The 23,795-nt window shown below is 35.8% G+C and overlaps 5 protein-coding genes across 8 annotated transcripts; 3 read left to right on the top strand and 2 right to left on the bottom strand.

Moving 5' to 3' along the window:
- The first annotated feature begins 750 nt into the window (after positions 1-750).
- Positions 751-3,422, top strand: LOC105174514 (uncharacterized). The gene is made up of 2 exons (XM_011096643.3): positions 751-1,636; positions 2,875-3,422. Exons 1-2 carry the CDS (start codon positions 1,167-1,169, stop codon positions 3,110-3,112), a joined length of 708 nt encoding a protein of 235 aa, XP_011094945.1. The 5' UTR covers positions 751-1,166; the 3' UTR covers positions 3,113-3,422.
- Positions 3,423-4,497: 1,075 nt separating this feature from the next.
- TIM10 (Tim10/DDP family zinc finger protein) lies at positions 4,498-6,970 on the top strand. Its single transcript, XM_011096642.3, has 5 exons — positions 4,498-4,748; positions 4,857-4,909; positions 5,136-5,174; positions 5,324-5,393; positions 6,603-6,970. Exons 1-5 carry the CDS (start codon positions 4,707-4,709, stop codon positions 6,651-6,653), a joined length of 255 nt encoding a protein of 84 aa, XP_011094944.1. The 5' UTR covers positions 4,498-4,706; the 3' UTR covers positions 6,654-6,970.
- Positions 6,971-7,425: 455 nt separating this feature from the next.
- Positions 7,426-12,414, bottom strand: LOC105174512 (serine/threonine-protein kinase BSK5). Of its 2 annotated transcripts, none has more exons than XM_020697652.2 (10): positions 11,449-12,414; positions 11,142-11,353; positions 10,658-10,793; positions 10,042-10,175; positions 9,858-9,963; positions 9,544-9,629; positions 9,211-9,399; positions 8,732-8,896; positions 8,066-8,146; positions 7,426-7,872 (listed from the first exon to the last, which is right to left on the bottom strand). In XM_020697652.2, the coding sequence occupies exons 1-10, from the start codon at positions 11,528-11,530 to the stop codon at positions 7,630-7,632; spliced, it is 1,434 nt and encodes a 477-aa protein (XP_020553311.1). In that variant the 5' UTR covers positions 11,531-12,414; the 3' UTR covers positions 7,426-7,629. The 2 variants fall into 2 exon arrangements, with proteins under 2 accessions (XP_020553311.1, XP_011094943.1); XM_011096641.3 differs by having other exon boundaries at positions 8,066-8,179; positions 11,449-12,401.
- A 2,070-nt stretch (positions 12,415-14,484) lies between these two features.
- LOC105174511 (phosphatidylinositol:ceramide inositolphosphotransferase 1) lies at positions 14,485-18,029 on the bottom strand. 2 transcript variants are annotated; one of them, XM_088875269.1, is made up of 12 exons: positions 17,573-18,029; positions 17,326-17,404; positions 16,552-16,638; positions 16,385-16,453; positions 16,218-16,298; positions 15,907-15,978; positions 15,702-15,762; positions 15,513-15,615; positions 15,238-15,333; positions 15,101-15,147; positions 14,893-15,011; positions 14,485-14,801 (listed from the first exon to the last, which is right to left on the bottom strand). In XM_088875269.1, exons 1-12 carry the CDS (start codon positions 17,644-17,646, stop codon positions 14,721-14,723), a joined length of 969 nt encoding a protein of 322 aa, XP_088731395.1. In that variant the 5' UTR covers positions 17,647-18,029; the 3' UTR covers positions 14,485-14,720. The 2 variants fall into 2 exon arrangements, with proteins under 2 accessions (XP_088731395.1, XP_011094942.1); XM_011096640.3 differs by having other exon boundaries at positions 17,326-17,415; positions 17,580-18,028.
- A 3,427-nt stretch (positions 18,030-21,456) lies between these two features.
- On the top strand, positions 21,457-23,541 carry LOC105174510 (Nuclear transport factor 2 (NTF2) family protein). 2 transcript variants are annotated; one of them, XM_020697650.2, is made up of 4 exons: positions 21,457-21,841; positions 21,960-22,057; positions 22,424-22,596; positions 22,833-23,541. In XM_020697650.2, the coding sequence occupies exons 2-4, from the start codon at positions 21,980-21,982 to the stop codon at positions 23,395-23,397; spliced, it is 816 nt and encodes a 271-aa protein (XP_020553309.1). In that variant the 5' UTR covers positions 21,457-21,841; positions 21,960-21,979; the 3' UTR covers positions 23,398-23,541. The 2 variants fall into 2 exon arrangements, with proteins under 2 accessions (XP_020553309.1, XP_011094941.1); XM_011096639.3 differs by having other exon boundaries at positions 21,474-21,841; positions 22,818-23,541.
- The last annotated feature ends 254 nt before the right edge of the window (positions 23,542-23,795 follow it).

Below are 23,795 nucleotides of genomic sequence, written 5' to 3'. Positions count from 1 at the left end.
TTTTAAGAAAAATGCAAGTATTGATGGTTAGAGGTTAGGAGTTGGCGTGTGAGATGGGTAAAGGTCACAAAGTCATTTATGAAGCACACTACAAAAGTGATTATGATAAGTCATAATTATAGCCTAATCAAAATACAAGCACTCCAACATCCCACCCTGCAAAAACAAAAACCCCAAACCTTCCACCATCGAATACCACTTAACTTTTTTGTTTTCTACTAAATAATTCTGTCTCACACGTACACTGAACATAATGACGAGTGCCTTACTCTGTATATGCAATTTTAATTCTTTGCCATTTGATAATTACGCAAGTGATTATTTATTTGTGGTATAGCGTAATTCAGCAGCTCACAATCTTATTATGTATGATTATTTAGTATTTTACTTGCTCCAAATTAAGATGAGACTTTTATGCTAGTTTAGTTTAGAACTAATCTCCTCCTATTTTCACAAACCAACTCTATGGAAACTAATTTTCATTGGTGTGAATAAGTAAAGTTAAAAATTAATTTCAAATATAAAACAAACTCTATTAGGATTTGGGTACGGACATTAAAGAAAATATATTATATAATAAGCGTAATATATTTGGTGAACGATTGGTGTATAACATTATATTTGTCATATAATTGATTTGATTTGATTGAATTCGATTATTTTTTGGAATAAAAATTTTCCGAACAATAAATGTGTGTTTTTTAACGTTGTAATTTGTTTTTCTTTCCTTCTTAAACTCTCCTTTATTTCTCAACTCGTAACCGAAATACTTGGACAATTTCTTTTTTCTCTGTACTTTTGTGTGGGAAAGAAAATAGGAGTCATATTCAGTTGCAGAACAACCATGGGGACTTGAAAAGGTCACCTACTCCAATACTCAACTCCCACATTATACTCGCAGAGTTCATCAATGGACAAACACAGAGTCTTGAACTCATTGAAATCTCAACGCCCATGATGAGGTTTTTCAGGGTTCATTCTTGCAGACCTTAATCGGCTTTCTGTGTCTGGAAACAGGCCTTTCATTCTCATCTTTCATGTATACACCGAGATTGAAACTTTAGCTTGTTGAGTCAACAAATGGGTTCTTTGAAGATTCAATTTTGAAGGCTTTTTATACGCTGTTTGTGCCTCAAAACAATAATTTCGGCTTCTGGGTCCTCAAAATGGCTACTTTAGAGATGTCCCACATAGATTTGGAGTGCGGATACCGGAGCTCCGGAGGAGGCCGCGGCAGCGGCGTGACCAGTGAAGTGGAGGAGGAGGAGGAAAGTGTTTGCTTCTCAGACGCTGATGACGGGTCTTGCCACTCTCAGTTCTATTCCACTGCTGATGGTGATGGTTCTTATGATGATTACAGCTTTGCCTGTGGCTCCGAGATTTTGGAGGATGAGGCCATGGAATCTAGGAGAGTTTCATCAGTAGCTGATCCTTCTGACTCTGTGGATTTAGAAAGTGGTGAAAAGAAGGCGCATTTGGGAAGCCTTGAGAGAGATTGTAGGATTTGCCATTTGAGTTTGGTGAGTAGTAGCCCGGGTTCTGGGATTGCCATTGAATTGGGGTGTTCTTGTAAGGATGATTTGGCCGCTGCTCACAAGCATTGTGCAGAGACTTGGTTCAAAATCAAAGGAAACAAGTGGGTAATTTTTTATTATCTGTTGATCATAGTTATAGTCTGTCCTGAATTCGCTGTTTCTGAGACGGTCAATTCCATTGGTTTAACTGTGTCTTGATTTTGTTTCTACTGATCACTGTTTCAAATTGTTAGAATTTCCATGTTTGCAACATTATAGTACTTGGTTATTGGGAATATTGAGTTTAGTAACGCTGTATTGGTAAGGCTGATAAGAGAACATAGTTTTGGCAAAAGACTCAAAAAAAAAAAAAAAAGTGATTATTAAATACAATGAGGGCAAAGAGTAAAGCAAAAGACAGTAAAGCAGTTGGAGCAATTGCTTAAGTTTGTTATAATCTCCATGATTCCTTTATGTTATGTCTTTTCAATGAAGTTTAGCTGCTAGCTCATTCTCGAGATTCTCTTTCTTTATCAAAGTGAAAATTTGACCCCCATTTGGTACATCCATTTTTTCTTGATTATCGTTTGCTGGCCTCCACTTTGTGATTTTTATTCTTCATCGTTGGATTCCAAAAACTCTATTGCTTTACATGCTCAATTAGAGGTCCATCACCTCCTGTATATTCGATTGATCTCAGATTCTTCACGTAAAAGGTGTTTTACCATGCTATATTTTGTGTAAATGAGGTGAATGCATGTCAGAGTCCGACTTTAGTCTCAGAACTTCACATACACAATTAACAGTACGAGGTTGATACGAGAGGTACCGTGTAGTGACCTATAAATGCAAGAAGAAGTGGATGCCGATAAAATATGATGCTACTATATGTGATAAATACGTTTACTATCATGATTAACTCTTATGCATATTAAGTAGACTATCCAAGTGTAATAGCAATGTTTCTAGACGCTCAACTTTAAACCAAAGATGCTTCTGGCATGTGTAGTTTCAGATGCTTTTAAACCATGGATATCATCCAAGAGAATAGAGATCATCTTCTGACAAGTGAGGAACTACTACTTAAACATACGCGTTGTTGGAGCAACTGCATATTAATATGCTTTGTTAATCTTACCACCAATTTGTTCTTATTTATAGTTTCTTTCTCTCGGACTATTTATTGTTTAAGCCTTTGGTCTACATTCTCCAGCACACCCTCCCCTCGACTCCCCCTCTTCATTTCTTGAAAGGAAAAGAACTCAAACATTGGCGCCTCTTGCGTCTTTCAACACATCCAGATTTGTCAATTTATATTTATCATTCAACTCTAACTATTATTGCTCTTCCTCATTCTCAGGACTTGTGAGATTTGTAATTCAATTGCATGCAATGTTGCCGGCCCTATTGATACTGAGACTATACAACAAGCCAGTGAGAGTAGCACGGTTGTTGCGGCCACATCCTCAGCTCCACCACCCTCCATTTCCGAAAACCGAACGTGCTTAAACGGTCACCGGTTTCTTAATTTTCTTCTTGCTTGTATGGTATTTGCATTCGTCATATCTTGGCTTTTCCACTTCAACATCCCATCTTAAGTATTTTGTGAGGGTGCTTGTGAAGATTGTAAAGATGATGCCAGATTTGATATATTGCAATTATGAATTAATAGGTACTAGTAATCATAGTGCTGCATAAATTTATCCCGCCGACTACTTGATATATTTCTTTTTCCTTCTTCATTTTTCCTTTTGGGGCTTGTCGGGGGGTTTTAGCTGGGCACAGTGATCATTGCGTTCATTGGATTAGCTATATTGTTTTGTACAAGTAACTGGTTCGTTGTATAAAATGTTGATGGTACAAAGGTGCCCGATGGCTGCTGCTACGCAGTTGTATGCCTTTTGTTAATCATAGCCGCAAATTATGTCCAAATCTCAATGTACCTGTATAAATATTTTTGTTTTTATAAAATTGTAGGTACACACGTCCAAGAATATTAGTATAGTGTGCGTGTGCAGGGGAACAGAATATTTTCGTTTTATAACTTTGACTTGAAATATTTTCAGTCATTTAACTTTGACAATATTAGATGTAGGTCTTTATCTATCAATTTTACGTAGGTTCGGTGCTTTAGCCAAATTAAGGACTCTTCATGATAAAACTTAATAATCCATCCTAATACTCTTAAAGCCTCAACATGGTTCCAAAATAAAATTAAATCTCCACAAATTCATACCTTCTTTCTGAGCATTAGTTAAAAATTAAACAAATAATTTTATCAGAAGTATAGGTGTAAAATTATGATAACCACTAGAGGTATATGTATATTTATAATTAAAATATCAAGTTGGTTAGTAATACAATTCAAAGTTCATTTTGATATTAGATAATATTTTAAATATTATTAATTATTTAATTTTTAATCTTGAATTATTTTTTAATTACTTATTTTATTTCAAAGTTTGAATTACTTATAATTTTTATTTATTTATTTAGATATTGAAGATATAATCTGTAGCCTTTCTGAATTTTATTTTGCCACTTGAAAAAGTATTGCTTATGCTATATTACACTTATCGTTCATTCTTACTTAAAAGATTTAATTACTTTAATTTTTTTTTATCATTATTTACCTATATTTAAAAGTAAATAATTTATAATTTTATTCATTTATTTTCTCTTAAAAAAGATACAATTCTCCTCATTGTTGGCACGATTACTAACCAAACTATTTATAATTTTGCAAAGGACGAAAAATATAATTATATAATTAAATTTAATTTTAAAGATTAATTTAATTATATATATATAATCGTCAATATTTTTAAAACATGCAAAAACATCATTTATCATTTGAATTTCAATTTTTTTAAAAGTAATATATAATAGAAAAACTATTTACTAATCCTTTTGGATGGGGTGACGTTGGCGGTCCTGATCTTCTAAGGGCCTAAGGTGCAAGCTAATATCCTTGCACCGTTTCACACCATAACATTATCCTTGTAGACCCTGTTTCGTCTGGCCTTCCTCAGTTTAGGGTTTAAGTGGCTAATAAACCTTTTCTACTGTGCACCTGTTCAAGATCGTCGTTGTTACTTAAAGTTCAAACTCTTTCTCAATTTCATTCTCATATTTTAGATTTCAAAGGAATTGCGTTATATTAGCCCTCTCCGTTTCTCCATTTCGGATCTAATGGCTGCAGGCAATACCCCCTCTGCGTTTGAGAGAGAACAGGTACTTCTATGATCTCTACACACCCCGTGTAAAACGGTCAGATTTTATGTAGTGGGCTTTCTGATATTGGTGGATTTAATGTCCCTTTTGTGTCTTTTTCCTCCGCAGATTATTGGGATGATGGAGAAGGAGATGGAGTATAGGGTGGAGATGTTTAACAAGTAGGTAACAGTTGTTTTGTGTTTGTAAAAATGCACCACAAGCGAAGTTTCGAATTCAGCATTTTTGCACTGCCATATTCTAATAAATTTTTGTTTTATTGGTGGGTTTATTATTTCTCGTTTATTTTATGAAAGCTGGAATGGTAGAGATTGCTGGAAACAAAAAGTAGGGAAGTGCTAGAGTTTCGATATGCATTAATTTGATGATATCTCTGTTCTAATACAGGCTCACGCACACATGTTTCAACAAATGCATCGAGAACAAGTACGTACTGCGGACCCCTGTTTGAAGTGCGAATTATATAATTGAATGTTAGAAATCTTATGATTTAGATCAATTATTAAAAAAAGTTTTATCTATTAGAATCATCTAACGTGGTTGCTCAATAGACTATAAATCCCTTATCTTTTCAGGTACAAGGATTCTGAGTTAAACATGGGAGAAAACAGTTGCATTGACCGCTGTGTTTCAAAATATTGGCAGGTGATTAGTTGGTTTCTGCACTTTGGCTTCATTTATCATTGAGCATTAAATGATTTGTGTGAGAATTTGTGCTTTTTCATCATAAGCTTCTAAATTTTCAATGATATCAATGGAATTGCTTTCACACTTTCTTGAGCCAGTTAACTTAATTATTTATTAATTTTCCTGTATGAGAATGATCTGATGTACATGTGGTCTGTTATTACCTTGATTTAAAATTATTTCAATCTTCTCTATTAGGGGCTTACAAGAGAAGTCTTATGTATGTTATAAATGGCGTCAGTATTCTTTCTTAGGAGTTTCCTTGCTGGCCTATTGTCCCAGAAAACTGAGATAAGTGCCACTTTTGCAAGTGATGGATCATTATTGATTACGTAGACCAGAATGATGATTCTAACTCCTCATGTAATGTAAATGTATCAATCGAAGAACATGCTAATTTTCAGGGTACTTCTATGATTCAGAGAACTTAATAGTGGAAATTTAACAATCATAAGTTCTAAGGGGAAAGAAGTATTTTTTGGTTGAAGGAATATCGTTGAAGAGTTTATTCTCAATGCTGTTTTAGAACAAAAGATGTTCTAAACACTTTCAGATTTGCAGTAGAGGATTCTTATCACTGTCCAACTTTATTTGAGTCCTCAATGCTAGAAAGGCTCATTGTTGTCTGACTTTTATTTGAGTCCTCACTTGTCTAATACTGAACTTAAAATTATACTATTTGCAACTTTATTCAGGATTTGAATCTTTCTCTGATACCTATAAGTATCTTGGAACAATATCTAGTGATTGATGACCTCTATAAGTATATGCAGCTGCCAGGCATATATCCTGTGACTCTATAAATTACCAATTCCTTGGAGCAATATGAGTATGTCAACCCCAGATTTCATTTCGTGTTTTAAAGTAGATCTTATTCCTGGATTCTTACTGCTAAAAGGCAAATCTCTGAGGAGATACTTCCATGCTACACCCACTGTTCTGATGCTTGACACTCATCCCCACAGTCGGTATGTGTATGGAGATGCAACACCTGGTGTTTTGAGCACCAGGAGGTAGCATCTCAAAGACCTCTCTGAAGTTTAAGAGTGTACATAATCTTTCTAGTTCGTAGGAAGTTTTACTTGGTAGTCTTCTCAATCTTTTAGCCGCTTACTTCTGTGGTTCTATATAAAGCCCTTCCTGACTGAGCTCATATATTTACTGCAGGTGACTAACTTAGTTGGCCAACTGCTAGGCAACAATCGACCTCCTATGTAGAGGAACTTGCTTTATTGAGCCAAGAAGAGTATACATCGATTATGTTGTATTGGGCCAACTTAGTTCCAGCAAATAAAAATTGAAGCTGACAGGTATTATTTGGCATACTTGTAAGTCAAGTTGGATGATCTTTTTTAGATTTAGAACGAGTTGTTGTTCCATGGAGTCTTTCGATGCAGCAAAGACATCACGTGAGAAAGATCAACATTTTTCTGCTGATAATTACTTTTTTTTTTGTTTTTTTTTACGGAAATTGTCATCCCAAGTATTTGAGAAGAGTTTGGTACTAGTTTTACAATTCATGGAATTCATATTAATTGCAGCAGCTAATTCATAATATATTGGTACAATTGCCAAAATCTGTCAAAAATCTGATAGCTTTCATGGCGAAATTGTTATTTTAGAAAATCTGGCAGGGTTTTAATGATGCAAATTATTTGTACAACTTATAGGTTCTTAACCAAAAATCAAACCAGATTCGTTGGAGGCTGATTTCATATTTTTGACAGAATCAAAAGCATGACGTAGTCTTGTGCTGAACACATCAGGCTTTCAAGCGTTTGCATAAAGCAACGAAGCTGTCAAGAAACCCGAACCCTCTAATCAACTAAAACTGTTCATATTGTATCACTTGATGTTGATGGTTATGTTATAACCCTAAACAGGATCAATCAGCCCGTAACTAACTGCAACCATTAACCTCTTACAAAATGGAAACTGAACAAGAGAAGTGAAGGGCGCAAAGAAAAGGGTATGTTTTGCAAGGCAAGAATTGCTTGAGAATCGATCAGAAATCTAATGAATTTCCATTCAACAATTCAAAGAGCTTATGAAAAGAGAGCTCAAGTCTACAAAACTCAAAAAAAATGAAAATTAGCAATCAATTTCAAATAACCCTCTGGTTTCCAACAAGGGCGGAGATTGGAAGGCTAAATACATGAGAATCAAATTAACAAAAGGAGAAATCTGTACACTTTCAGGTTTTGTTTCTTTTGGCTTCCAAATTTGTGGCTTCCCTTAGCGATTCTTGCGCATCATTTTCCATTCCAAGTATGAAGAGTGAAACCGCTTGAAGGTGAAAAGCAGTTGGCCAATCGGGTGATACTACCAGTGCTTGCATGGCATCCGCTAGAGCTTGATTAGGCACATCACTCATCAAATAAGATAAGCAGCGACGAGCATATACAGTAGGCGACACCATTGTCCCACCATCAATGAACTGTCATAGGAAACGACAAGATCAGGCTCTTGATCGTTAAACTCAAATTAAGATGCAGATGCAGCTCATAGAACACGGCATTGTAGAATCCACCAACCAGGTTAAGCTAAGTCTGTTCAGTCTAATTCTGAACAGATTGAACTGACAAACCCTTGATTGCCAGTACCACAAACTATTCAAATGGTAGGGTTACCTGTGTGTAGCAATCAATAGCAGTAGCGAAATCCTTGGCTCGGAAAGCAGCATCCCCTTGCTTCTTGGAATTCAAGGTCTCCTGCATTTGATTTGTCCACATTTGAAAAGATAGCTGCATCAAGAGATAACTCATAAATATATCATGAGAATGAAATGCAACTTTGGGGAAGAGATGAAATCATATCTATGACAGACTTCCTTTCACTTTGACATTTACAACTTTGATGCCGCAAGGGAGTGGCTGGAATCAGGAAATCCTAAAAACTTGTGAGCAATAAATGCAAATAACTTCTCCCCCAAACATTCTATTCAGGGGCCACGACAGCAGATATGCTACATTTTGAAATGTAAATTGAAGATACATGTGTCTTCCATTCATCATATACTTGACAGGTTTTACTTCAAATTATCGAGCCAATAATAGGATATGGCTCAAGAGTATAAGCAACATTTCGTGTTTCCTATGCAAGACAAGGAAGATGCATATGCAGCACAGAACTTGAGATATGCAGGGAACTTAAAAGTTGCACATGTTCAGCAACCAGCATTTAATTTAGATATATTTACAACATAGTGCAAGAAAATTTATATGATATATGTTAAATAGTTAAAAGTTAGATGACATGGAAATAAGAAGCTGAACTTTGAAGAGGAAAGTGCAAACCTCATTGGCAATTCCTTCATCATCTTTATATCCAGCCTTATCCAATATTTCATGTATGGCAGTGAGATCCATTCTCAAACATGCTTCACCCATGGGTGTCAACAGTAATGGCTGAGTTCCATTTGCATTTCCTTGTGGAATTCCCAGTAAAACATAAGAAGGAACCTGACTTGTACACAATAAGAAAACTATTCTTCTCAGCTCACAAACTAAAGAAGTTTTTGACCATGCGTACATATAAATGTGGCAAAATACAAATTATTCTTATTTTGATATATGCTTCAAGCTGCATTTGAACAGGATACTATGTTTTAGAAGAGCACTACAGTTTCAATATTCTACAATCTCAGAGGAAATTCTTGCAAATGAAAATGATGCTCAAACCCTCTTTTGGAATTTCAGAGGAATTCAATAAAGCAACAAAGTAATTCGTCTGAAGCTAGAAAATGACATAGCCATTGTAGGTTTCTGACTTATACCTCAATTTCCTTCTGAAGAGACATGAGAGAAGTGACTAGAGATTTGGCATTAGGCCTCTCTCTTGCTTCATATTGCAGGCAACGGGTTGCTAAGCGCACCAACTCTGTTCCGTCATCGTTTGAGAAATGACCCTCCAAGCAAGAATCCATTAGCATCAGAAAGTTTTTGCCACGGATGAGATCAAGTGCCTGAAGTATAAGAGCGGAGAATCAAATCCAGTTCTCACTAAAACTAACAGCTGACAAGTACTCTACATTTCATGCATTCAAGGTTTTACAATCAACCTTGACTTAAAATATCAGCATAGTTAAAAAAGCTCAGCTAATACATACATGGCTTGGAGGTATATGCTTGCCACTTAGAAGATCTAGCAGCATGGTTCCGAAGCTGTAAACCACACTCTCCGCAGTTACTCTTCCTGGACATAGATGTTATGAAAATTATAAATCATGAAGACATGATGAAACTCAGAAAGCCACACTAATAGTTAAATCTAAGAATGTAATGTGGAATGTTGGGCAGAAAGAGAAGTGGAAGGGGGATGGAAGACACATGATATGAAAGCCATAAAGACTTTTGCAGTGCATGATTACAGAGTTCACCAGATGCAGCACATTGTTGAATATTACTATTTGAGTATGTATACCAGTTCTCAAGTACTCTGGAGGGGTGAAAGCTAAGTTTGTACTGTAACTTTTGCCATCTCTGCTATTTTTCATCAGGCCGAAGCAAGAGAGCCTGGGATTACCGTCCTACAGACGAGTAAATAGCATAATATAAGACTGCAAAATTTGAGTAGAAATAGCAAGCTTAGGTGTAGCCAGTTTCACCTGATCAAACAAGACTCTGTAAGCATTAAGATCATGATATAACGCCCGACCTCTACTACTGCAGTAGTCCAGAGCTTGTGCCAGATACAAAGCGACCCTCAATCTCATTGCCCATTTCATTGGTTGGTTCTCCCCTATTTTGGTCCAACCACTTACATATATTAGACACTAATCCATGGCATATACTAACAAATTTTCTCACACAGTTATAAAAACGGCAGGAAGAGCATAATTCCAAATCCTAAAATCAAAACATTGCCTGTTTATCTGTGTTTTCATCTCCAGTTTTCAGTTTTTGAAATAATAATAAAGTGAAAATATGTTTACTTATACGTATTCCTATTGAAAATATATTGTTTTGACACATAGTTCAATATAATACATTATCTCATTAACTAATCCAAAATATTCTCATCTCACACAAATATCTATACAAAATTGAAAATACATATTTCCATTGAAAACTGAACATGAAACATGGAACCATCCTTAGCCAGCTTAAAAAAACAATAGAAATGCAAACAAATATCGGAGATGTAAATAAATCTTCAAAAACAATTTACAAACATATGATTCAAAATTCTGTGTTCATAATGAAATGGTATATGAAACTCACAGTGAAATAAATGCTTGGCAAGAGTCTCATTGGGCATAAATTCTGCCACCAGCAACCTCTCCTCCCCATCAAAGCAACATCCGACGAGATTTGCTAACCTTTCACTTCTCAGGTTTCCCACTGCCTTAGCCTCATCCTTCAATGGCAAAACAAAACAATAACATGACGAAACAGAAAACAAAAATGTAAACCCAGTCTATTACTTAAAATAAAAAACTGTTCTTGATCCTTGCTTATAAAACTAAGAAAAAAAATGTTCAACTGCCCATAACACAACTTTTTCAGAAGGGCTATAAGTGCATATAACGTTGAAACTAGTCGGTTGTTAAAAGAGTTTCAAACTCATTGTACGGTACCCCATGAAGAAGCCAGACAGACATAAAAGATCAAATATAACATATGACTATATACAGAGGAAATGCATCACAATCTAGTATTTAAGATAAGAAAACAACAAGAAGAATTGTTAAAACAATTAACTGACAAGAAATTGGCGAGAATCAGGCCAAGCAGACTTGTTAAAGCGCTTAACAGCAATCCATCCTTCACTTTCAAGGAAGCCTTTGTAAACTACATTAGGAGCCTTCTCGCCATGCTCAGACACAATGTTTTCCGGAGAAAACCCATTTGTTGCAGCTTTCAGCTCCTCCCAGCTAAACTCTCTGAAGTTAGGAAACGAATTTTTCTCCCCATTCTCTAAAAACCCAAATGGATGAAATGAGAAAGATATCACTTTTAACCCACAGAAAGTAAACCGATCAAGATTGTGATGAAGGCATAAATAAACAAACCCAGATCAGAGGATTGAAGAACAGTGGGCTTGAGGTGAGAATGCCACCAGCAGAAGGAAAATTTGGAACACCTTGCACCCATTTAGTGGTGGGATAAGTTGTGCAGACAAGAAAACTGATATTTCAGCCTTCAAACAAGAAATATAAGAATCTGTGGTGCCTTAGTATCAGCACTGGAGATTAAGCATTGGGATATATACGAAAGATGAAAGATGGGATCTCTGGTTTTATGGATCCAAGAATAGTGATTGTTTGTAGTGGGAGAATAGCAGAGAAAATTTCAGCTTTTTCAGATTTGCATTGTAGAGCATGCATTATAAATCCCAAAGCATGGGGTTGGTGAGTGATGTAATATTGGCATGCTGTGGTATGCTATGCTTTTATTTTTCTTGTTGTGTTCCACTTTGGTGAACAGTGGTACACTAAGATGTGTGCTGTGTTTGCAAAAGAAAAGGTCCTTTTTTTTTTTGGGTTCCTGGTTTTAGCTCTCTGCTTTATGCTGCTGCTTTTCAACGTCCTCATCATTCTTCACTTGTGCCTTGCTCTCTCTCTCTCTCTCTCTCTTAGTTGGCGTGTTTTCTCTTCTTATTGATTTACAGAATCTCTGAGAATGTAAGAATTTGTCTGCCAAACCACATTTTTTCTGTAAGAAATTAATCAGTCCGCTGCAACTTCAAGAATATCATGAGAATCGACAACGTAGAATGAAGGGTCATTTTGGTTAGTGTAGAGAGGTCAAAGTCTGAAGGAAATCCAATGACGTATGTATCCCAAATCCTTAATTCTCTACGTCCTTTCCTGTATTATAAACAAATACTAATAAGTTTGAATAAATATCTTAGATGAGTAGTAAGTAATTATATAAAGTAAGAAATTGTTGGTGTTAGTGCAGCGAAAAAGAGAAAAAATTGTCATCATGTAATCCATGCATGTTCATGTGCCCACGCTTTTATGTTTTTTATATCCTCCACCCCCCACCAAAACAATCATATAATTCATTTCTACACCACATGACTTTCTCACTTTTACCATTTATAAGCTATTTATTCCCCTTAATTCAAACTCATAATATATATAATATTTACAAGTAAATTACTGCACTGGAGAAATCATGATGAGAAAAAGGATATATATTATGAGGGATGGAGGGAGGGAGGTAATAAGCTGCATCTTGCTTTGGTCCCTGAGCTGAGAATAAATTTGGAGCCAAAGGCTGCTCAGCTTATGATTAATTACACTCCACAAACACAACTACCCCAACTCCTTCTATGCTCTCATTACTCATTATTCCTACCACCCATCTTGGGATCAAGAGGACCCACCCCCTTGCTCTTCAAAATTTGAGCAGAAAAGATGTGTGTGTATATATATATATGTATCTTAATTATTCAAGATTGAATTATTAGTTAGCTGCATAAATTGCGGGAAAACATGAGTAATCCTTCCTTCCTGATTATGGTCACAGAGGTGGGGTATGACTATGCACGAACCTTTTATCCTTGCATTAATTAATGTAGGAACTAATTGTAAGAAAGGAGACAGTTTGCCGCACAAAAGTATTACATCAACAACAATCACACACATGAAAGAAAAGGCACATGCCTGTGCCTATAGCTGTATGTATCCATTTCCACGCCTGCTGCATTCACAAATATTATTAAAACAAAAAATAGATTGGTTACCCAATAAGTAGGATTGAATCCATAAGTTTTCATTTATCATTTCCAAATAGGGAGATATATTCAGATTTGTTTTAGATAAAAGCAAAGGTGAATTTGAGGGAGAGCTCTAGTCCAGTTTGATGTGGGCTTCAGCGGATCAAACCCCACCCAACTCACTTCATTCCTTCACCTTAAGAAAAAACCTTCTCCTTCTACCTTATTTTTATTTTTGGGTGGTATATCGACAGCAATACCATACTGTACATACACATTTTTTGTAATATTTCTGAAAAATAAAATGAACTATGCTAATCCAAATAGAATTTATTATTTTGTGAAAAAATAATTATTATTGAAAAAATAAATAAAATAATAAGCAAAATATAGTATTTTTTCAACATATAGAAACAAAATGATCGTTATTCAATTAAGTTTCTTTTAAAAGTGATTTTTTTTCAAATATTATCCAATTTAGTTTTTATCAACTTTTGACTCTTTTTTTACAAATACAACCTACTTTTAATTTTCTACAACTTCCACTTTTTTTTTTATATAAAAATAATTTTTTTTGCAAACACTCCCTAAGAATCTCAATGTAGCTATAATTGAGTTACATCTTATCACAGCTCCAACCCCCCTTTTTCGCTCCTCAGTCACCAAACTTCTATTTACACAAAACTCAACGTGCCACCAACTATCACAGCCAACCTCAATAAATGGCAAATATTTCCACATTATCAAATGCTATCAAAAGTTGAGCTCTAATCACATCATCATAAAAGTATTAATTCTGATAGAGAAAGAGACATTAACAAACAAGTTGGAAGCCATTCATGTAACGTATGGGCCCTAAAACTCAACGTGCCAGAAAATCAAACACCAGCCAAGAAATTCTGGCAGAGTACTAAATAATTCAACAGATGTGCTCTGCTCCCAATTGGACATGGGATGCGCTCGATTTTTCTTCCTTCTCAAATAAAGTAATGTAGACTCCATTGGTAAGGCATGTGAGCCAGATGCAAATTTCCATTAAACAAAGAGACGTAACCCCAGTTCTCAAGATTCCTTGATTCTCCATGCCAGCTGAATGCATACAAATATAATTTACAAAACTTATGTAGTCGGTTCATAGTATAAGAGAGAGACCACCTAAGTATGGCAACCACGATATGTACAGGGCACCAAGGCATAAAGAATTCAAGTGCATCGACAGCCCATTATTGCTGTAGCCTAACGAAACAACAAATCTCTCAGATATACGACTTGGATGCACAAAATTTAAATTTAGTGAGACTTATACTACTTAATCAGCGTCACATAAGGTGTAACTCAATGAAAATTAACAAGAGATGAAACATAACTATGTGGGAGATAATGATTAAAATGATTGATGCAATACGAAAAAAATGGAATTCCATGATACAATATGGCATTGTTGGCCACATGTTGATTTTCCAACCGACAACTACAGGACTTTAAAACCCATAGACTGGACCCCATGATCTAGATTACAAGTGGTGATTTACCAGTTACGGAACTGTTCTGGGGACACAATTTGAAGCAGAGCAACGGAACCTACAGCAATCTCGGCAAAGCTGTGTCGTTCATTAATTACACACCGTTAATGGCTGCTTCAACATGCACAACATTTCCTTCTTCCATAATCTTGCCATTGATTTGAGTTCTTGGCCTCTGGAATGGCATCAAGAAATTTTCAGAGAACTGGTCCAACCCATAATTGAAAGTTGATTAGAGGGAAAAGAAACTGGAAGCCGTGTCATACCCAGTCAGCAGAATCACCAGAATTCCCGTTCAGTTGTTTGTGATTCTCTTCCTTAGTCTTGTTGTCCTTTGTCAGGGGAAGGAACAGTGCTGCAGCACCATTGGACCGATCGGGCAGTTCTGCATGCATGTAATCCAAGTCAGACACGAACTTGGAAAATCGTACAGGTAAAGATGATACAACCATTTGAAGAGCAATAAATACTAACCTGGCAACTTTTTGTCAATAAAGAACACAACCAAATTAACAGTGTACCTGCAACAAATACATGTTTGGAAATTCATCACCCAATTGTTTCAGTTCACAAGCTGCAAAATAGAAGTTCTGATTATAAACATGACTTACCATGCCACGACGACGTCAACTGTGTAGTGCTTACGGGATGCGACAATCAACAAGCTTTGAATTACAACAATTAACCAAGCAAACTGCTTCACAAAACTGCCATACCCACACCAAGAAACATTACATTTCAAATAACCATGGCACATGAGTTAAAATTAGCATGTAAAGTTGTAATGGCTCATCACCAAAAAGAGGAGGGGGAGGAGGGGGTGGGGAACAGAATATCTTGCCAACTTTAACAACCATAACAATACAATTTACACAAAAAGTATTACCTTCGAGTGCCATACTTATGATACGTCCGTACAAAGACTAGCGAGAATATCATGTGAGAAGAAAATATCAAATCACCACAGCCATAAAGCACCCCTCGAGGAACTGCACAACAATAAAAGAGTGGGCATGCACGCACTATCAAAAAGTGTTGCAATTAGAAAACTAACAAACGACGTAATTTCACCTACAATTAATCAATAGAACTTCCAAAGCACTATCTGGACGAGGCAGCCTGGCAAGCTTTGAGCCCTACATCATACAGAACAAAAACTTTCCAAGATAAGCTGTACAATTCACTTACAGATTCTGAAGAATGTACAAAATGAATCAGAAGATCTTAAGTATAAAGAAAGAGGACTCTAAATCCAGTGAAAAAGAAACATGCTATCTTACCTCTCGACAATGATAGTTTGGCCCAGGCAGTTGAGTAGAATAGAAAGTAATAATCCGAAGAAATTGACAAGCCTGTAGCAAGTAAAAATCATTAACAGATTTATAAAACTTTCCTCATACAACTATAAATGCACAGTCAGATCCCTTATCCCTTGACCATGTTCCCACACATAATCTTATGTACCTGCTATCCACAGATCAAAACTTCTAACTTTTCTTACAATCTCTCAGTGCCTCATTATTGATGAGGCATTCTACCAACTACTACTAACAAGAGAAAAAACTTTCAAGAAGGCGAGAAAACTGCTTACAACTAAGAATGCCAACACCCTGCACCATATGAGAACTGTGTAGATCTTCTTGCTCTTGAATATGAAGGGATGGAAAGTCCACTGCATGATTACAAATATTTAGAACATTGATCTTAGTTGGGACTTGAAGATAAAAAATAAAACAATTGGGTGGTAGGAAAACTCACCAAGACAAAAGACAGAAAAATGAAGGTAAATACGGTTTCACTAATGTAGGCTTTGTCTTGCCCAAGCTCCTACAGTTCAACGAGTTAAAATAGTAAGTACAAATCTCAGAAGCAGCATGTCACTCGTAACACTTGGAAATGAAATTACAAGAATAACATTATGTTACCGGAAGAAGAAAGAAGCCAACATCCTGAAGTGTTGGTCCTGGCCGATGTAAATAATGAACTCCTCGAGCTGCTAGCCCATGGATGTACTGATGAACGGAAAAATATATGGTTGCATATTAGAATCTAGAAGAAAATAAAACCCCACAAGCCACACCCACTGAAGTTACCTTTAAACCACAAAATCGTTCATAGTCTCAAGGGTTGACATAAAAGATTGAAGTTAACTTTAGTAAGAGTCATCAAGTCCAGCAAGAGCTTACTTAATGCCAATTATCTAACCTAATATAGACTTTCCAACTCACTATTAGCATAGAAACGTTCAACATTAGCTGTTCAAAAGATCGGACATCTTCAAAGTGTAAACAAAGCTCATAAAATCTGACGGACAAACAGCTCAAGAAAATTTCAAAGCAATTTCTATTGAAGAAGAGCAAAGATAGCACCGTTTTTGCGCTTATGATCAAGATGCCAAGCTATAAAAATCTAAAAGGATAATCTGTAACTTGTTGCCTATGCCAGATGATTTACCAACCATGATGTTGTAACTTTCGCGCAATCGAACTCATTGTTGACTTTGAGTAAAAGCCTCATGATTCAGTAAGGCTTCAGAAATATAGTTAATAATAGAATTTTGTTTTTCCATGATTTGACTATACATGTCTTCAATTCAGAGTTGTTGGTTCTGTCAGGAGATTCTTCTTGCATTATCATTTCTCACCAGTCACTACAAGCAAGCAGAGATCAACCAATAAACAAAAGTTGTATGAACAAACCTGAAAAATGAGACCTCCTAAAATATACTTCCAATTTTCTGCAAGAAGGTTGATTTCTGTTGTGATCTCCGCACAAAATCTCTTCCATAACTTCTCATCACAAAAACCACAAACACATGAATACAAATGTTGGCGGATAAATAACTGGGATCAAACTAACCACAAAGGAGAAACCCAAAAAACTCTTTCTTGAAAAGGTCAAAAAAAAAAAAGAAGATTTACTAGAAAGTTTAAGGAAAAACAAAACGGCGAACCTTTGAAGCCTCGCGACCAATGTAAAGCGACATTTTCTATGTTTGTTACAGCCAACAACAGTGCCATATCATCTCAGAAAGAAACAGTTTCCAGAGCAAACATCCTTCATCGTTAAAATATTTCCCTTTATTTTCAGAATTCAATCAGGAATTCACCAGAAAAAAAGAAAACTAAAGAATTCGGCGTCGAAGATCTAAAACCAAAAAGGCAGTTGCCAAATCGATGATATGAGGATAATGATCGATTAGAGCAGTGTCAGAGCGAGAAAAGATTAGAATGATTGAAATTGAAATCAGGCTGCCTCTTTCGCCCTCTAGAAAACTAGGGTGTTTCTAGTTGCTCTCTTGTTTCTCTCTCTATCTCTATCTCTGTTTTCTTTAGTCTTTCTCTCTCTCTCTCTCTCTTCTCTTAAGTCTTTCTCTTCTCTATTTCTCTCTCACACTAAATTTATATAACCAAAGTAGTTTTATATTTTTGATTTGTCTCCTATATCTGCTAAAACACGAGTTGAACACGGACAGACAGTTGAGCAACACTAATATTCATTTTTCTTTTTTAACACTATTCTATATCAAAATATAAACCCCAGATATTTCTAATTTATGACGTAGAGGATTACGCACCTCCACCAACTCCATTTCGCCTGCACTATCCCATTCATTATTTTTAATTACAAAATAATATTATATGTTTTTGTGATTATTATATTATTTATACTAAATTTTGGAGTTTAAGTGTTATAATTATCCCAAGCTGTAAAAATCAATGCAGCAACTAAGCATGCCCATGCATATTATTCATTACTCATGTAGCAACACTTAAATTATGTACAACACTTAAATGATTTTACTTAATTGGAGCCAACAATTTTTGTCTCTATCTGCTTTTTTCATTTTTGGGTTACACTGTTTCTAATTATGTAGACTAGTCAATTATGAATTTCATATTATTGTAATTGTTATCAAATTAAATTTTTCATTTATTCAACTCTTTGATTTGGCAGAATCGAAAGTCACGAGCCTCCCGGCACTAATATCGATGATTCATACGGTAAATCTACTCTCTCTCTCTCTCTACTTTTTCTTTTCCTTTTAAAATTTGAAAGGGGGGGGTAGTGGGGATCTATCCAGTACAACAAACCAGCGCAGGAGACAACTCAAACTCAGCATAATGCATAACCAACTTGGTCCACGTGGCCATCATTAACTTCAAAACTCATCCCGTTAATTTTTTTTAAAAGAAAAAAAAAAAAAGAATTCCAATTAACATCGGCTTCGAAACAACTCAGTCTATGGCATGTCTGTCTGTGGCCCACTATTTTTTAACTTTTTCCTTCTTTTCTTCCATCCAACTCCAACTCCAACTCAAACCCTCCTTGTTTAATTACCAATCCAATATTTCCCTAATTAATTACATCTAAAACATATAATTACAATATATATTACATACATACCCTTGTACAGAAATATGGAACTTGTACTTTAACCAGTAGTTGAAGCTTTCAAAGTCGGAATTGCCAGCTGGGCTGCCCACTGCCCACTCTTCCCTTCTTTCAACTCTATTTACCATTTCATCCCTTTCATCTACTACTTGGAATAGTTTGATGTACGTAAGAATTCTTCTTCAAACATCTCTCAATTTTCATTTTTCCAATACTAAACACATATCCAACACACTTATACTAATCTATTTCTGGGACATCATAAATAAGATAAATAAACAATACTTTCCTATAGAATATTGAATTTCCCGACAAATCTCAACTTAATCATTCCAATAATTAAATATATTACAACTTGAACTAATTACCCATATATATATATAATGTGAATCATGAAATTTGAGAGTGGCCTAATACAAGATTTGACTTTTTCAGATTTATAGTTTAGCATTTCTATAAAGCATAAAGCACAAAGCACGGCTCAATGGCTCATCACTCGCTCACTCACCATCCACATCCATCCTTAATTTTACTTAATTAACCCTCCTACCTTATAATATCTAGGCAACTCCAGAGCCACTAATCTCATCATACCCCCCCCCCCACCCCCACCACCACACAAAGTCCAAAGAAAATAAAGAAACTCTAAATGAATTATATCATGTGTATTAATCACGTCCCATCTATTTTTCTCATATCAATTTTAAAAGTTCGTGAATTCGAGTCATATGAATATAAGTATTTAATCTATTTATTTATAATAGTATGTGTATGTTATTTTTTGTTTATTTAAAAATTATTAATATAATAGTGTACTGTTTGCTTTAAGAACATCAATATATATTTTTTTTTAAAAAAAAAAAGAAAACCACCTACTTTTCCCATTCAATTTCCATGTCTACTTATAATTTTTGGCGCCAAAATATGGAAAGAAGAACAAAACAAGTTGTATTGGATTCTTCTGAGCATGCATGAACGAGGACCATTTAATTTATAATAATTTTGATATGTGGGTCAATGGTCAACGGTCCATGGTGATTGCTAGCCGTCTGCTCCGATATTTGTTGCTTCTCACATGATTCAACATGTGAACCTTTGAATTCTCCACTAAGTTTCAACTAAAAATTTAATATTTTGTATTTTATAGGAATTTTTTTTTTAACATGAGATGAGAAGAGTATAGTAATTTTGACCAAATCTAAGCATCAATTATATTAAAAAAATATGATTATAAATTAACCATAATTGGGAGATAGAGCTAAGAATTATAATATACAAAGGAAGCGCGTGCATGCACCCGCCAATGACAAAATTGTTCGTTAGCCAGAACTTTGTTTCAGTTATGGGGTTGGGGGTCCTCATGGAGACTTGACCAAGAAACGAGTGGGCGGCTGCTTCAACGTGAGGAGGACGTGTCTTACAATTTTGATTTGCAAACCACCTTCTAACCATGTGAATTTATATCCTTCCAATTTGCTACTCATAACTGATTGCTTCTTCAACCCATTTTTATAATCAAAACAATTACATATTAAATTTAAATATATTGATTCAATAAATAAATATATAATACAATAGATTAATATTATAATAAACTCATATTAAATGATACAAGTATCAATATGTACCTTTCGGGGATACCCCAATATTTTGGAACTCAATATTTCATTGTGGATATATTGAGTTCAAAACTCATTGAGAACGTGTATGAATGTGTGCATGCATAGATAAAAAAGAAGAAAAAAAGTATGAATAATATGACGAAATTGTGAAAGTCGAACCCATAATCTCTACATTATTAATACTATATCAGCATTAATCACTAAACTAAACTCCTTCTTTCTAAGAGCATTAAATATATATTGTTACGGTTTTCACGCGTTTGGACCCAAACACGGGAGGGATTGAATTTGGATTTGGTAGTGGTCCATTATAGAGGGTTCCTCCCATCTTCTAAGAACCCATTTACAAAGGAAAAAAGCACGGAAATATATGACTGACAATTGATTTTTCTCTTAAAAAATATTCCGTATCATGTATTAGAACTGTATTCTGGGGAGCAGCATACTACGTACGAAACCACATGGTTAAATCTTCATCAACTATTGACAGTTGGTATTTATTTACAGCATGACAATTAATTGTATTAAGTCAGAGAATTTACAGACGGGAAAATTATATATACACAACTAATAATTAAAAACATATGTGAAAATTATATAACTGTAATTTGAATATATGGTTTTAGTTTAGGGAAAAGAAGGTATAGATAGCATTAATTGAAGGTGAAAACATATGGGGCGGCTGCAACAACCAAACTATAAATATGGGTGTGGGAGGGTTTGTGGAGAAGTAGGTTCTGAATATTCCTACACACACATACACGTTTGTGGTAATTGAGAAAAATAACATAAAGCGGTTAGAAAGGAAAAAAGAAAGAAAAATCTACCACACTCTCTGCAACTTGGATTTTCCAGTTATAAAGGTCCCCACAAACGATTACTTCAAATTCCTTCTGGTGGATTCCACAACTTTGATGAGTTGGTATTCATTAGCCACCCCAACATTTATGAAATTCCAATCATCCCAAACCCAATAAGCCCAAAGTAATGGTTTGGGTCCAACTCCGCCCAAGATAATTACTAAACTCAAGTGAAAGCCCATTTGTAGATAAAGCAAATAGCCCAAACCCAATAGAAGAATGCCGTGCAATCCCACGGTCACGTTTTCCTCCCCCAAATCGCTTCAGCTACCACCCCCGAATTCTATCATCAATCTCTCTCCTGATCTCTTCAACCAGTCAAGGACTAAGTCCAAGAGGTTGCTTATCAAACCATGCAAATGTTTTCTCCAACTATTTCATTTATTCGAAAAATACAATGCATTTTGTGGGGTCTTGTTTGGTAATGAATTGTATGATTTTCTCTGTTATTGGCAGCTGCTCAGATTTTTTCTTCAATGGAGGCCTCGAATTTTTCCGCTCTGTATATGAAGCCTCGGCTGAATCGATCTAGTTTCTTCAAACATGCGAGTGATGTAAGTTTTTATTCTTGTGATGTACTTGCTCTTCAGTTTTACGGTGGTGTTTATTAGTTTTTCATTTTCTTTCGATTTCGGGATTATCTACGATGCTCAGTTTCATTCGTAGTTCGGGATGGTATGAATGAGAAAATATGAGATCCAATGTATGTCTAAGACTTGTTGAATTTAGTGGAAAATCTTATTCTTTTGCTATAGTCTTGATGGGGCGTATGCCAATGCCACAAGGGTTTCATTGACTTTTCCTTTGAATATTCGATATATATATCTAGATTTTTCTTATGTCAGTGACAACGGGAAGAGGTAAATTAAATCAAGGCTTCACTCTGATTGTGTCGTATTGCATGATCGTTATGGTTGTAGGTAATGCTGGATTCAAGAGAATGCACACTTGTACCTCGCTCCTGCATTGGTAGTGGTGGGATGTCTCGGCATCATCTCCCTATGTGTCCGCAGAAGGGAAGCAATTTAGCTTTCAGTGCAAATATGCGAGCAGGAGCCAACTTTCTACCTGCTTCAAATGGTCTAACTTCACGGTATACTATTGTTAAATTCTATTCACTTTTGTCCTATAGCTAACAGGAGCCAACAATCTGGCATTTGTTATATCCTATAGCATGAGGATGAAAAATTCCTAGCCATTTGTATCCTGCATAGTCATTCCGCCCCCCACAAAAAAAAAATAAAAAAAAAAGTTATTCTTGTTTTAGTATCGCTACAGCTATAGGATAGATATCTTAATTCTTTAACTTTTCAGAGCAGTGCCTTTCAGGCAAGCATCCAGACCACACTCGCTGAAATCATGCCAAGTTACAAGAGAAGAGTCTGGTGGAACTTTGAGTGGTGAAAGTATCTTGCTGACTGAAAAGACCTTAGAGCGAGAATTGCAGGTTGCTATAAAAGAAGAGAACTATGCCCAAGCAGCAAAAATCAGGGATAGCCTTCGACTTCTCCAGGAGGACAGCAAGGCTTCAGTATTAGCAGCAAATGCTAGATTTTATAATTCATTCAGAAATGGTGATTTAGCTGCTATGCAGGCTCTCTGGTCGAAGGGTGAGCATGTGTGTGTTGTACACCCTGGAGTGAGCGGCATATCGGGTTATGACCTTGTCATGGGAAGTTGGGAATTTGTATGGGCAGACTATGAGTTTCCCCTAGAAATCGAAATTAAGGATGTCCAGGTTCACGTGAGGGGAGATGTGGGTTATGTCACCTGCATTGAAATGGTTAGGACAAAGGGTAGTAGCTGGGGAAGACATTTTGCCACGAATGTGTTTGAGAGGGTTGATGGTCAATGGTTTATCTGCATTCACCATGCATCGTATGTTGATCTGTGAATTAGAATGTACAATGTGAAACTTCTCCTACTCTGCTTTACAAAAATGTAATGCTATCTGTAGGACATTAGTCTTTTTGCTGGCCATTGAGGTTTACTGTCATGTAATATTTTTGATACAATGAAGCTGCTGAATTTGGTGATCCCTCTCTCTCTCTCTCTGTGCGCGCGCTTGTGGGGTTGTTGGGTGGGGTGATGCACATACACTTCATGGGCACAGTCAAGTTGCAGACCCGAGAGAGCTGAATGTGACAAATTTTAGTAGAATGCAGATTGTGCCATATAGAAGCGTCAACTACCTTGCTTTGTGCACAATTGGGAAACTCTTCAAGGATGCATCTGCTTTGATTATGAACGAAAAAACAACTAGACTCCTGAAATCTTCGCTGGGATAGCACT

Source organism: Sesamum indicum, linkage group LG11 (genome assembly GCF_026168435.1).
Source record: "Sesamum indicum cultivar Baizhima isolate 11 linkage group LG11, ASM2616843v1, whole genome shotgun sequence".
In the NCBI taxonomy this organism is placed as follows: Eukaryota; Viridiplantae; Streptophyta; class Magnoliopsida; order Lamiales; family Pedaliaceae; genus Sesamum; species Sesamum indicum.
The sequence above is the reverse complement of the archived record's forward strand: the minus strand, read 5'-3'. Positions and strand labels throughout refer to the sequence as shown.